The 14,619-nt window shown below is 56.5% G+C and overlaps 1 protein-coding gene across 4 annotated transcripts in view; it reads left to right on the top strand.

Annotated features, from left to right (window-relative positions):
* Positions 1–14,619, top strand: part of MYT1 (myelin transcription factor 1) — a 66,557-nt gene that overhangs the window by 32,781 nt on the left and 19,157 nt on the right. For 3 of the 4 annotated variants that reach the window (XM_043553354.1, XM_043553351.1, XM_043553352.1), the window contains exons 5-13: positions 1,494–1,556; positions 2,244–2,491; positions 3,806–4,738; positions 6,463–6,597; positions 7,152–7,242; positions 8,276–8,389; positions 11,043–11,257; positions 12,639–12,826; positions 13,354–13,623. In XM_043553354.1, the coding sequence (XP_043409289.1) occupies positions 1,494–1,556; positions 2,244–2,491; positions 3,806–4,738; positions 6,463–6,597; positions 7,152–7,242; positions 8,276–8,389; positions 11,043–11,257; positions 12,639–12,826; positions 13,354–13,623 (2,257 nt within the window). The remainder of the gene's footprint in view (positions 1–1,493; positions 1,557–2,243; positions 2,492–3,805; positions 4,739–6,462; positions 6,598–7,151; positions 7,243–8,275; positions 8,390–11,042; positions 11,258–12,638; positions 12,827–13,353; positions 13,624–14,619) is intronic. The other variant, XM_043553353.1, reaches the window with a different exon arrangement.

The raw sequence follows: 14,619 nt of genomic DNA, 5'->3' as shown, positions 1-14,619 counted from the left end.
GGAAACCCACAACGAAATGTGGCACGTCTTCCCTCCCTGTCTCCCATTCTCTCCCCACTTCCTCCCTTTCCTCCTTTCCCCTTCTTCCCTTTCTCCTTTCCTTTCTAACTTTTAAACGCATGAAAACCAGCACTGAGATCAGCCATGGTGGCCATGGGCTGCAGAGAGGGCCTCAGGGACACTGTTGCTTCCCCTTGCTACCCCGAGGGCTGTTGGTGAGCTCAGGGTGGGTGGGGCTCTGTCTCCACAGACTGTTCTGTTTCTCCCCGACCGGTTGATAAGTGTGGCCTGCGTGGCTACTTGGGCCCACAGTGCTCTGCAGTCAGGTCCGTGATCAATCAAATTAGAAACTATCAGGTGTGTCTAGACAGAAGTCTAGGGCCATGCCCCTTCTGGTGCCCACCCCGTCCTTCCCTCGCAGGATCTGGGAAAGCCTGATCTGCGGTGGGGAGCTCTGACCCCGTGATGCCAATCCTAGATCTAAAACCTAAAAACAAGGTCTTCCTGTCTTGGGCACCTGGGGACGGCCCCTCCCAGGAGGAGCTCAGGTGCCCCTCCTCTGGGTGATCTCCCATGATGTCTCTGTTTCTCCGGGCATCAATTTGCCATTCCGGACAATGAGGTGATGGCAGCTTCTTGCAGTCTGTGGCTTGTGGATGTGCTCAGCAGCCCACAGGACCGTGGCCTCGCATGGAGCTGACTCTAGAAGAGGGTTGGGTGGCGTACCCTGTGCCCACGATCAGAAGTTTCCAGAGCTTTCTGTGGTTTGGTTCAGTGGGGAGACAGATGACAGTGGAGAGTGGGGAACTCCTGGGGGCCGCACCTTTAACCGCATTTCCTGGCCCCCGGGGGGGAAGCACGAGGCCCAGCAGCACCCCCACCCACATCTGATGGCAGTCTCTGGGTCATCAGCCTTCCTGGACTCACCTTCCTGCACCAGGCTGCAGGTTCTGGAGGAGGGTCGCAGCTGGGGGCCTGTAGCTTGGGCCAGGCCTGGATATTTACATCGAGCCGTTCCTGCCTGGAGGTACTTGCTTACTTTGCCAGGCCAAGGGCATGCCTGGCAGGGGCTGCAGGCCTCACAGCACCAGCGATGGCCATGGAGAAGCCCAGTGTTTCTGCTCTGCCCTTGGGCCAGCCTCAGGTGCTGGTTCTGGGGGCTCCACAGAGGGTCCTGTGTCCCAGCTGCTTGGAAGCCTGCAGTTCGCCTGCAGTGGGAAAGACTTATCCACAGAAAAAAGAAGCCATCTAGGAGGCGCCGATGTTGGAAGTCTTGGTCTCGTACATACAGATCTTTAATTAAACACACTCATAAAATTGTAATGAACCATTCGTTTATTTAAATGGGGTGAGTTATTTCATTAATTTTTAGCAAACTGCAAGCAGCCATTCTGAGACGCACTGTTTGGAGACAATCTTCTGCTCCTCAGGGTGAGGGCCTGGGGTGGGCGGGTCCTTCCACTGAGTGACCAGTCCTGCTTGTCTCCCCCCAGCTGCCCCACCCCAGGGTGCACCGGCTCAGGACACATCCGGGGCAAGTACTCCAGGCACCGCAGGTAAGGTAAGGGGGTTCCTGGGAGAGATGTTGGGCTGCTGGGGAGCTGGAACCCCACTCCTGGCCCTTTGTAGATCTAGAACCTTCCATTTCCACCTGCGGCTGCTGAGGCCGGTGTGGTCATGGCACGTCATACCGCAGTCTCTCTGTTGGGGGCTGTAAGGCTGGATGAGTCCATGGGGGAGAGCTCAGAGCAGACCTCGTACACACTGATGACCCAAATGACCTGGTTGTCGCTGTTGTCATCCTGGGGTGTCAGCTTGACTTCAGTGGGTGAGGGTGTGCAGGGTCTGGAGGTGGAGAAGGAAGGGCGCCGGGGACCCTGCTGACCTGCTTGGTGGGAGGAAGCGGGCTGTGTCCGACAGAGGGTGTGAAGCAGAGCTGCCTGGGGCCAGTCTCCTCCCCCTCCCAACAGGGGGTGCCGTTGGGATGGGACTGCTGAGGTTAGGTCTCATGAGAGAAGCAGGAAATAATCTAAGTTTTTAATGTGGACAATTAATGTAAAATTTTAAACACATCAGCCTGCCAGTCTTGAATGTGGGGCTTCTGGCTTGGGTTGGTGATGAGACGCAAAGACAAACTTTCACAACAGGGAAAGGGGCTGCGGAGGGTGAGGGGAGGAGCCGGAGGGAGGACCCCCCAGGGGGTGTTGACAAGGTGGCCCCTGGCCTGGTCTCCTTCCTCCCAGTTTGCAGAGCTGCCCTCTGGCCAAGAAGAGGAAGCTGGAGGGTGCCCAGCCAGAGCACCTGGTGTCCAAGCGGAAGTCCCACCCCCTGAAGCTGGCTCTGGACGAGGGCTACAGTGTGGACACCGACGGCAGTGAGGATGCTGAGGTGAAGGACGCCTCTGTTTCGGATGAATCGGAAGGAACTCTGGAGGAGGACGAGGCTGAAATGTCAGGACAGGAGGAGATTCATCGTCCTGAACCAGCTGAAGGTGCTTTGTGGCTCTTTCTCCCCTGAAATAAAGGGCGCTTAGTGTGGCCCTGGAGAATCACAGCCTGTGAGTGGGGAGGGGGCCCACTCTGAGTCAGTGAAAGGGCTGCCGAGGAAGCCATTCCTGAGAACAAGCGAGGTCTTGTCCTGACATTTGTTGGGGCTTCCTGGAGAGGGGCTGGTACAGGGTGCTTGGGGGGTCTGTGGGCGCATCTCTGTGCGAACACTGTGTGCATGACTGTGGATGTGTGCCTATGTGCATATGAGAGATGGATGGACAGATGGACATGGGCTGTGCGTCTGTGCTTGGGGGAGGGTCTCATGTACAGCAGAGGGGGATAGACCCCACTCCACTTGGCGCTGGGAAAGAATAGCCTGGGGGTGGGAGTGAGGGGTCTGCTTGGCATCAGATGAGACTCGGTGGGGGTGCCCAGGGAAGCCTGGAGTGGCAGGGGGAAATGAAGGGATTCCTTGTTTCACTTTCTTCCCTGTGGGGCTCAGCAGCACCAGCCTCGTTGGGGCACCCAGACTTTGGCAAATGCTGGTGTAAAAGTGTCCATGTCCCCCGAGAACGCCGGCAGACTACAGAACCCTGGGGGTGGGACTGAGACCTGAGGTCCAAACCCCCCAGCACCCCCCACCCCAAAGCTGCCTGTGTCTTCTGAATCTGCAGGGTCTGAGATGGGGCTTTATTTTGTTTTGGAGCCAATTCAGGGAGAGTCCTTACACCCACCTCCCTCCCGAGTCTTCGGTTGTGTCTCAAGCGGTGTGTGGCCCCAAGGGCTCTAGGTAGAAAGGACTAGTTTGCCTGCTCTCTTACCGAGGAGTGAGTTTGGGGTCTGGGCACCGGCCCTGGCTGGGCTCCTCTGGGAATGGTCAGACGGCAGGGCTATCTCCTGCACCCTGGACACTCCTGCCGACTGTCCTCCAGGGCCTGTGTGTGGTGAACACCTGCTACGTCATAGCCATGGCAGTTAAGAGGTTCAACTTTGAGTCTTTTGAAAACACAAATTCATTTAGTACTTGTTAATTATGGGGCAATTAAAAAAACCCGATGGTGCTTTAAGCTCCATCTTATGAGATGCAGGTTTACTTGATTTGAGAAAGTAAACATCGAGGGGAGGACCATTAGTAAAACATATCGGAGTATTCCTCAGCTTCAAAGACAGCAGTGACTACTCCATCTAGGACTGAAAATAAGTTCACCGTGTCTCCAGGTCCAGGCAGAGGGGCTGGCAGAAATGACCACAGCCCCAGGCTGTGCTGGGACAGCCTGCCTCTTGTGCTCTTCACACTTGTTCCCGATTTTGTGCAGGAAGGAGCCCTGTCAAGCCCCACTTCGGATCCAACCCTATCAGCAGCCCCACGGGCCCCACCAAGGGCAGCTACAGCAGTTATCAGGAGATCATCGCCACTTCTCTCCTAAATTTGGGCCAGATTGCTGTAGAGACGCTAGTTGGGGAGGATTTGGGTCAGGTGGCCAAGCCGGGCCCCGGTGTTGTGCACCTGGTGCAGGAGGAGACCGAAGAAGGGGCCACCAGTGATGAGGGGGAGAAGGACGTGTTCATCCGGCCAGAGGATACAGAGGAAGTCATGGAAGTCACCAGGGAACGCTCCCAGGAGCTGGGTCCCCAGTCTGGGGAGGGCATGGTCAGTGAGGAGTCAAGCAAGATGAAAGTCAACCTGGGTAATGAGGAGGAGGAGGAGGAGGAAGAGGAGGAGGAGGAGGAGGAGGAAGAGGAGGAGGAAGAAGAGGAGGAGGAGGAAGAGGAGGAGGAGGAAGAGGAGGAAGAGGAAGAAGAGGAGGAGGAGGAAGAGGAGGAAGAGGAAGAGGAGGAGGAGGAAGAAGAGGAGGAGGAAGAGGAGGAAGAAGTAGCCGCTCCCGATGTGATCTGTCAGGAGGATGCCCCCCATGCCCCCACCCAGAAGGCCCCGGAACCCCGGCACCCAGCATCTCCCAGCCCCAAGCCCGAGTACTCTGTCATCGTGGAGGTGCGCTCTGATGATGGCAAGGACGAAGACTCGCGCTCCCAGAAGTCTGCAGTCACTGATGAGTCAGAGATGTATGACATGATGACACGTGGGAACCTGGGCCTCCTGGAGCAGGCCATTGCCCTGAAGGCTGAGCAGGTGCAAGCCGTCTGCGAGCCAGGCTGCCCGCCCACCGAGCAGGGCCAGCCGGGCCCTGGTGAACCGGGCAAGGTGGTGAGGCCTCTGGATGCCGCACGGAAGAACTACTGCAGCAAAGGTAGGGCTGGAGGCCCGGGCCTGCACACCCACCCTTAATGCCTGCGTCCAGGGTTGTCCCCAGCAGGCCTGGATGCGGGCTGAGTGAGAGGCATGCTCACACTTCTCACAGAGGGCGATCCAGAGACAGACACAGGGCTCCAGGTGGGAGGAGGAGCGTGGGAGGGACAGTGAGCTGGCCCCAGCACCTCAGGCACAGCCCGGGGGGCCCAGCTGGGTCATGGAGAGACACAGGCAGACCCTGGGGGGACACACCTGGGTCATGAAGAGACTCGAGTGAGCCCTGGGGAGCCCCAGCTGGAAGACAGGTGGGGACACAGGGCCCAGAATTTCTGGGAATCCTCACGTGAGACAGGCCTGGGGCAGATACTGAGGGACACAGCTCTCAAGGGGACACCCTTCAGAGTGGCACAGGTGTGGGGGACAGCTGCTTGGGAGCCCAGATTCAGGCCAGCACAAGTCTTGGGGGAACACAGACACAAGGAGACCTAGGTAAATGTGATACACATTTAGGGACAGGGTGTTGAGGCCTGTGTAGGGTATCAGCCTGAAGGTGGTGGGCTTGGGGACCACAGATCAGGGCGGATATTGGTGGGACACTACTGGGGAGTGGCATGGCTGGGGGACACAGGCAGAGTGACAGCCCGGGTGCAGGTGTTTGGGTGATGCAGGCCTGTGGGACATTGGGGGGACCCAGACGCAGGGTGCCTTGCCTTCAGGGGTAGAGTTGAGGGCGCGGGCCCAGGGGACAGAGCCTCAGGGTGAGGCAAACAGCGGTGCTGGAAGCACCTGGCAGTGGGCGAGATGCGACTGATGTCGAGGCACCGCCACAGCGCGAGCCCGGCTAGAGCCCGTGTGGCAGCGGTAGCAGCTCAGGAGGCAGGCTCCGGGGATCATTTGTGATGACCCTGCCTGCTAGGTTGGTGAAGGTCCAGCTTCCTGCCTGTTTGAATGTGAAGAGGAAGAGCCAGGGGTCCTGCACTTTAGAACCCGCTCGGGTTTCTGCCTCAGCCGGGGTGGGCATTCTGAGTGTGGTTGTGTGAGTTCTGTGTTCTCCCCAGGGGAACTGCTCCACCTAGGAACTTCTCTGGGACACTGGCTGTGCTCTGGGGATCATCTGTGTCCTGGCAGGTGTTCCCTTCTGGCCCCCACACTCAACAGTGACCTCTCTGGGCTTGCAAAGCCTAGGTGAGGTCAGCAACTGAGCTTTGAGTTTAAGTTTCTGCCCAGGCATTTATATTAGTCCTGTGACTTTGGGCAAGTTAACTTCTTTGTCCTCGTCACTTTGTCAAATCCAAAGGACATATCCTGGCAGGGACCTCGTCACATCTTTCACCTCTCTGTGCAGAGGCTGGACCTCAAGGCATGGGGGCTCTTGGAGGCATGGCCCCACCCTGAGTGGGACTCACACAAGTCAGGAGGAGCAGGGAAAGAGGGCACCAGCTGCTACCTGGGTTGTCCTCTTTAAAATGCTGCACAACTTACTACATGTTTGGGCAGTTTACAAACTTACAGTTTGGGCAGCTTCTGGGCTTTTCCATGAGGACAGTTGATGTGGACCAGTTTCTTCAGAACTAGCTAGCCATCCCCTGGTCCCTCTCAGGCTCTCGGGCAGTCTGGCCACTCTCCTCTCTGGACAGCCAGAATGAAGAGTCATGGCTGTTCTGTCCTCCTCCCCACTTGGCTTTCTGGCTACCCTCTAACCGATGCCTCTTGTGTGTTTAGATCCCTCCAGAGCTGAGAAGCGCGAGATCAAGTGTCCAACACCAGGCTGTGATGGCACTGGCCATGTGACAGGGTTGTACCCTCACCACCGCAGCCTATCTGGTTGCCCCCACAAGGACAGGATTCCCCCGGAGAGTGAGTAGCTATGCACAGCTCAAGCCATCTCTGGTGTTTGGATGATGTAGCCCCCCACCCCCACCCCCATCCCAGGGCCCTGTCCCTTTGGATTGGCACTGTCCAGGTGCCCAAACTTGAGTCCTACATGGCCGGGGATATGGAGTGTGCCCATTTACCTACCTTGAGATGGCAGCCAGGGTCAGGGCCCCCAGGAGGGCCTGCCACAAACACAGGTACTCGGGAGGGAGGAGGAGCCAGCAAGCCAGGGAAGAGCCAGCCATCTGTGCTCTGAGGGTCACGAGGAGAAAGCCTAAGCTTTTTCACTCCTAAGCTAGAGGCAGTAATTGTGAGCATTCATTTCAAAGGGTGACTCACAGAACAACCAGGGGGTTTGAAGGCGAGGGAAGCAGGGGCCACAGCGGGAGGGAGTGTGCCTCGACTGGGCTGAGGCTTGGGAGCCACTCTGGGTTGCTGCTCTAAGTTGCCGCCCTGCAGAGTTGGAGACTTCAGATGGGGCTCCTCCATGTTCCTTGGTGGGGCTCACCATCTCCCTCTCCCTGGTTCTCTTCCAGTCTTGGCTATGCACGAGAATGTGCTCAAGTGCCCCACTCCTGGTTGTACAGGTCAAGGCCACGTGAACAGTAACCGCAACACGCACAGAAGGTACTTGGGCTGCGCTGGGAGTGGCGAGGGCTGTGTGGTGGGGTGGGCGGGGCTGTGGGCCGAGCCCTGGCCTGGGATGGGTGCAAGGTTGGAGCAGGCCCCTTGGTGGGGAGTCAGCGTGGCACCCAGAGGCATGGTCGCTGTGGTGGGGTCCTGAGAGACCAGAGGGCGGCTGCAGGGATGGGTATGTGCTCTTCAGAGAGGCCTGCTGCCTGTCGGGAAAGCCAGGTGGAGGCTGTGAGACGTTTGGGAAGCTTCTGCACTCTAGCTTTTGCTCGTGGTGGGCCTTGGCTGGCCAGGACCAAGCTCTGGGCTACACTGTGGCTTCTGAGACCCAGGTAGAAGCGAGACTCCCATGATGCACTCAGGGTTTAGCCATCTGCTGTTTTCCACAGTGAGAGGTGACCACACCCCCCACCCTTGCCTGGAGCGCCTTGGGCAGCAGGGCTGTGATGGGATGTGCTCTCACAAAGGAGGCAAGAGCTTTTGAGTCACTTCATTGAGAAGAGGCTAAATTCCTGAGCCCTTTTGTGACTAGTCACCTTTCCAGCAGCCGTGGTCAGCTCTGTCCTGACAGATGAAGTTGCTTCCCTGATGTCCCAGGTTGGGTGCTTCCCTAGGAAGGGCTGGAGCCTCTTGCTGTGGCCCTGGTACAGCCTGTAACCTCTAGGGTTAGCACCCAGGTTGTGTGGCCCATGGGGCCCTGGGCTTCCCTGAGTTGAGTCAGAGACGTGTTGGCATATCGGGGGAGAGCAGGGAGGTGAGAGGCAGGCCCATTGCCCAGACCTGCCTAGAGGAGGTGCCTTTGCCCAGAGCCCTGAAGGCTGTTAGGATGTACTTTGTCTGTGTGCATCATTGCTTAGAATTTCCCAAAGCAGAAAGTGACTGTGCAGCTGCTACCTTGAGGGCTTGAGGACAGGCCTGGAGAGACAGGAGCCTTCTCTGGGCTCCTGCTGGTGTCTGTGGGCTTCTGGGCTTGGACAGGCAAGATCTGAAGGAGAATGCTCAGCTGCCCTCCTTGCCTTTTCTCTAGTTTGTCCGGATGCCCCATTGCTGCTGCTGAAAAATTAGCCAAATCTCATGAGAAGCAACAGCCGCAAGGGGGAGATCCTTCCAAGAATAGCTCCAATTCAGATCGGATCCTCAGGTGAGTGAATTGAGCCACACAACTGAAGGGGCTGCCTCCCAAAATGGTTAGAGGGGGCTTCCCACACGTGCATGTGTGTGTATGTGTGCGTGTGTGAGTGTTTATGCTTGCATGTGTGTGCATGTGCATGTGCATGTGCATGTGTGTGCTGATGCCCTCAGCTGCCCTCAGGGCCTCCCAGAGGACAGTTTCTGGGCACACACAGGACAGTGTCTGACATCTGCCCCCCTCACCGGTGCTTCGGCTGTGGCACAAACACCCACGAGGCTGCCCCTGCCTTGCTCTCCCCAAAGGCGTCTGATCTCACCGCTTGAGATTACTCAGGGATTTGTTTGTGGAGACGCTGGTCCTGTCTCCAGAGGGAAGAGCACACCAGCCGAGGGTCACTGCTGTCCAGAAGCACCGGAACTGCTCCTTCTGGCTGTCTCACTCCAAGGAAGGACCATAAACCAAGGGAGAGAAGTGGGTGCATGTGGTACCCTTCAGAGCATTGGCCCCAGAGGTTCTGAGGCAGCAGTGGGCCTGTGTGTGTGTGCGTATGCATGTGTTCACGTGTGCACACGTGTGTGCGTGCATGTAGACATGTGTCAGCAATAAGGGGGCTCCTGAAAGAGCACTCAGAATGCATTTGCTTAGCATTCCTGCCATCCATGTGACCCTGTGAAGCGGGTACCACAAGTAAGGCCAGAGTCTTGGGAACTTGCCCAAGGTAACACCTACTGGCTGGGGGAGTTGGCACTAGCCCCCGGCCAGCTTGGCTTCAGGGTCTTGTTCTTCAACATAGTTCTCTACCCGTTGGGTGATTCCCTTACCCCACCCCTCACTGTCCTCTCTCAGCGGACACGCTGCTTCCTGTTTCTCTGAGGGACTAGGATTCATACATTCTTCCCCTTCCTCAGTTTTCCAGACCACAGTTCCATGTCTGCCTCCCAAAGGAGAATGTGGGAGATGAGGGCCACTGTACCCTGAAAAGGCCTAACACCTGGAAGTCACAGACATGGGCAATAGCATGAACCCTGGTCTGGAGAGGGGCCCGCCTCCTTTCAGAGCCCGTCCAACCCTGGTGTGTGCCTGGCAAATTCTCAACCAGAGGAACTTGGCTGCCCGCCTTGACCTGCTCTGTGGGTCCCATGTGTGGAGTCTCTGGGCGGGGCCAGGGCCGGGGTCGGGGCCTCACCTTCCTGTGCTTCCGTCTATGCGTGTCTTTGGCCCTGCACATCCAGTTGGCTTCCGTCCACCTGTTGGCTCTTAGGATGGTTGGAAGCGGCTCTTACCTTCATCCTGTAACTGCTCTTTCCAGCTTCCTGCCATTTACTATCTCGATTCTTTTCCTGCCTCAATCTAAGTCACTGGTAACATGCCAAACCAGCAGGCAGGTGAGGCCCAGTGAGCCCAGGGTGGGGGGCAAGGAGGCTCCAGACATGGTGGCTGTGCCCCCAGGAAGTCTGACCTCCATTTGTTTGCCTGTAAAAGTGGGCAACAATGTTTTCTTGTGGGTTTCGAAAGTATCTCATGAGGCTTGAACAAGATAGTGATGTTTTGCTTCCCCGGGCCGTGGTGAGGAACCTCTCCAATGGTCGTGATGGTGACCAGGATGCAGAAGCCTTCTGTTCAGGTTCTGTTCATTCTGCGTGGCCATGTTTCTGGGTGTCACGCCCTGGGGTGTGGGGAGAGCCTTTGCAAATCTCTGCTAGTGTCACAGACACTGAGTCTTTGCTGTGGGATGGAGCCTTGGCCCAGGAAGCCATGGTACCAATGTTAAATTTAGGATTCTCTTTTCTCCTGGGAGGTGCCTGAGCACACTCCAGTAACTTCTTCAGATGCTACCAGGCCCTTCCACCCTCCTTGGGGAAGGAGAACGTGCCCATGCTTGGGGGTATCTGCTTTTCCAAGGTCCAGACTCAGAGCTGGTCTCTTCATGGTTGCAGGTCTTTCTGTCACCAGGCTCCTGTTTTGGGGCCACATGCAAGTTCTTGTAGTACTCAGCCCCTTGAAGACCTCACCATTGACCCCTTCTTAATTCTTGTGATCCACTCTTTTCAGACTGAAGTCATTTCTTGGTTCAGACTCTTGGTTCATCTTGGTTCAGATGATGAACTGAATGCCTGCAGTGGCCTTTTCGTTCCTGTCCTTAACTCTTTCAGCCCCACCAGGGCTCTTCTCAACTGCCTTCGAGCAAAGGGTAGTGAGGGCTAAAGCTGAGCTGGGCCCTCCCTGAGCCTGATTCTCAGAAACACACCCCGTCCCCTCTAGATGCCCTGACTCCCTCCTCACTGGGGAGCTCTGTTATTCCACCAGGAGAATTCTGTCTAGGTGTGGCTAGCCACCATCCTAGGGATGCCCCCGTAGGGTTGCCTGCCAAGGACTCATACCTCTTGTAGCAGAGCAGTTTGAAACCTGCTCTCCTAAGTTCTGGGGCAAAGTCTAGGGCCCTCCCTCTCTGGCTAATGCCGTCTGCAAGGGCACATGGCATTGTTTCTCCAAGGTTCCAGTTCTTCATATAGATCAGGTCCCAGGCACCGTTTAGTAGAGGGACGTGGCGGAGGGTCTCTATGCACAAAGGGTTCTGAAGGGTTCCTGCCCAGGCTGTGGGATGGGGCATGGGGTCCCTGAGCCCTGTCCTCATGGTTCTGCACCTCTATCCGCACCTCAGGCCCATGTGCTTTGTGAAGCAGCTTGAAGTCCCTCCGTATGGAAGCTACCGGCCCAGTGTGGCCCCTGCTACACCCAGGGCCAACCTGGCCAAGGAGCTGGAGAAGTTCTCCAAGGTCACCTTTGACTACGCAAGTTTTGACGCTCAGGTTTTTGGCAAACGCATGCTTGCCCCAAAGATTCAGACCAGCGAAACCTCACCTAAAGCCTTTAAATGTAAGTAGGGGAGATCTGCTCCTGGGAGACGCAGGGTTTGAGAGATGGGGGAGGAGGGATCCCCTTCGCCAGGAGCATGTAGGGAATCTCTCCCCTAGGAGGCCCTAGCTGTCCCAGTGTCCACTGAGGTGGCTTTCCCAGGGTCTATATTTCCCCCATGTTTCTGCCACCATGTTCCCCATCAAGCTTGATGTATCTCTTCACTATTTGTGAAAAAAACAAACAACCCCCCCTCCCCCAAATAAAAAACAAAAAACAAAAAACAAAACAACCCAAGTCCTTTATGGTGTGCATGTCCAAAGGCTTGAGAATAACTTCCTTGATACAGTCCACTCTGCAGGGGCTCAGACAACTCAGCCAGACTGTGCTGAGCCTGGGTGCCTGACAGAAGCTATTCGCTTTCCTGCATGTGGACCATCTTGCTGGATACAGTGTGTTGTGTTAGCCACAAGTGTTCTGGATACTTGTAACTAACAAAATGCATTCCTACAGACTTTTGAGAAAAATCCTGCCTTACTGTTTTGGTTTCTCAGTGTACTAATCTGTGGGTTGCAAGCCCCTTAGCCCTGGAAACACATATGAAATGGAAGTGTGCCCATGAGATTGGAACTGGCATCTCGGAGTGGGTATTTGGCCCTGAAATGCAGCAGTGAGGAGTTTCTGTCATGTTAATAATGAAAATCCTAACTGATGCAGCTGCCAGCTACAGTGTGGACACCTCTTCCCCTTGTTAGGGCCAGGGGTTCCCTGCCACCATGTACAGGCAGCAACAAACACTCACAAGGAGCTTTTCGTATATCTGGAAACTTACTGGTGATATTGTGATATCAGAAATGTCATGCTTGAGAGTCACTTTATGACTACCGTACAATTTCTGGAAGAGATAACATTTTATGTCCTCATTTGTCACGTTTATTTGAACAGTAATGTTACTTTATTGAAGTGGTATTATGGGGACACCAAAATCAGCCTTTTGAGATGTTGTGACAAAAATTTTTCTACTTGAGCAATAGTCCCATACACTCCTCCTCTTATAGAATTCTTTCCTGTCTCAGGAAGCATTCACCAATAGACGACTTGTATTTGTTTGAAATAAGAGGGATGCTGGAATGTCTTTGGAAGGTTTTGTTCTTTCTGCCCAAATTTTAGATGAGCCAGAAATAGCGTCCTCAGTACCCTATGGGAGGACGAGTAGGAGTGTGTTGTGGGCACATGTGACTGGGACAAAGACCCTGCTCCAAGCCCCTCCACGTAGCCGTACCCTGTGCTCCCCCAGCCATCCCGAAGACGCCCTCCCCCCAACCCCCCCGCCCCACCCGTGTCTGTGTGGCCACCATGCATTCAAGTTCTTTATCAGCCTGGTGTTGTTCCCTTTTTGCAGCCAGACCTTTCCCAAAGGCCTCCTCCCCCAGGCACAGCCCCAGCACTTCATCCTCTTCTGCAGGCTTCGACTACACGCATGATGCTGAGGCTGCACACATGGCCGCCACAGCCATCCTGAACCTCTCCACGCGCTGCTGGGAAATGCCTGAGAATCTCAGCACGAAGCCACAGGACTTGCCCGGCAAGGTTGGTGTGTGCCCTACAAGGAGCTCTGTCTGAGACAGCGGTGGGCCGGTGGGATTCACAGTCAGGACCGTGAGCCTACACACAAAAGGTGCTCAGGGACACCCGGTGTCCACCTGAGAAACTTGTCTTCCTCCCGGTCGTGGCTCCTGATGACCAGAGGGGGTTAGATGGGTTCCCTCTGGGAGCTCTGGGTGCCGTGCCTGAGGAGGACCAAAGGGCTCTGCACACGCACGTTTCCTCGCGTTGCCCTGGCGCCTGGATGTCGAGCGCCTGCCCGTGTGTGATCATGCTCACCGTGTCTCAGGCGTCTGGGTTTGTGGTGTTAGCAAGACCTGAGAGGCAGTGGAGGCTCCTCCGTGTGAGGTGCAGGGAGGGGCAAGTCAAGATTCTTGCTTCCCAGAGGTTCTTCTGTTCTTGCGTGGCTCTGCTTCCTTCCAAGGGAAACCCTGTGCCGGGCATTCTGTAACGCTGACTTAAAGTGCCAGAAGGCACACGTGGGAAGCACAGACCCACCTTCACAATTGCAGGCTGCGGACATCGAGGTGGATGAAAACGGAACCCTGGACCTGAGCATGCGCAAACACCGCAAGCGGGACAGCGCCTTCCCCAGCAGCGGCAGCAGCGGCAGCAGCCCTGGCGTGAAGTCCCCTGATGCTTCCCAGCGCCACAGCAGCACCAGTGCCCCAAGCGGCTCCATGACCTCGCCCCCGTCCAGCCAGGCTTCCCGCCAGGACGAGTGGGATCGACCTCTGGACTATACCAAGCCCAGCCGCCAGCGAGAGGAGGAGCCTGAGGAGGTGGGTGTGGGACCCGAGGGCTGATGTAAAGCAGTGCCTGCTTCTCCAGGAGGAGCTTCCGAGCCCTGTCCACACCGCGCCTCGCCCGCCTCTAAGGAAGCTAGGACTCGGCCCGCCCTTCTGGGGAATTTTTCACCCGTGGGCTGTGGTGTATCTTGTCCCATCCAAGAGAGAAGTGGTCTTCTCACTTCCGTGGACACGGTGATCAGCACCGTTGTGGGCTCGGGGGAAGCATGGGGAGGAGAAGGGCCTGCTTCATATCTCATCGGAGACATTTGGGAGTGGCCCCAAATTCCTTGGTTCTGTGGCCTCCCCCCAACCTGCTGTCCCGATAGGGACACCCTGAATTCCGGCGGCAGTCCTTCCTCACCGTCCACAGGACGCTCTGGCCACCTGGCTCCTTGGACAGAGGCAGGAGAAAGCTCCTGGCCCTGGGAGCCCCTGTGGTGGTCAGTGGCCCGAGTCCCAAGACCAGCACCACTGGTAAAGAGCAAGAAGCCAGGCGTCTGTGTTGGAGCCGCAGTCTGGGGACAGTGAAGCACCCTTTTCCAATCATTCTACCCTCCGAGCGTGGGGCCATTGGAAGGCTCTTCCTCAAAGAGGTGTGCATCCTGAGTAGCAAAGCCCAGCTGTGAGGACGGTGCAGACTTCAGGCAGCCTCCGCACGGTATAGGCAGGCCGGCAGGTCCCCTCCGTTCTCCCTCCCCATCTCTGCCGGCTCCCCACCAACCCTAGTGGGGTGACTAGGATTCCTCTCCGGGAACCCATCACCCTTGCAGTTCAGTCTCCCCAGTGAGCCGGGCTCCCTCCACACACTTCACGTGTACCCCTACTTTGCAGAGTAGACTGGGCCCCACGCTGAAGTCACTTGGCTCAGTCATGTGGCTACAACTTGGTGTCAGGCCGCAGAAGAGGGGTACCTCTCAGACTGAGCCCTGAGTGGAGGGGGCTGAACTGTGTGGGTGGTCTTCTCTGTGGTGGTTGGGAGCCCAGTAT

Source organism: Prionailurus bengalensis, chromosome A3 (genome assembly GCF_016509475.1).
Source record: "Prionailurus bengalensis isolate Pbe53 chromosome A3, Fcat_Pben_1.1_paternal_pri, whole genome shotgun sequence".
NCBI classification, from domain to species: Eukaryota; Metazoa; Chordata; class Mammalia; order Carnivora; family Felidae; genus Prionailurus; species Prionailurus bengalensis.
This window is presented reverse-complemented; position numbering and strand designations above follow the sequence as displayed.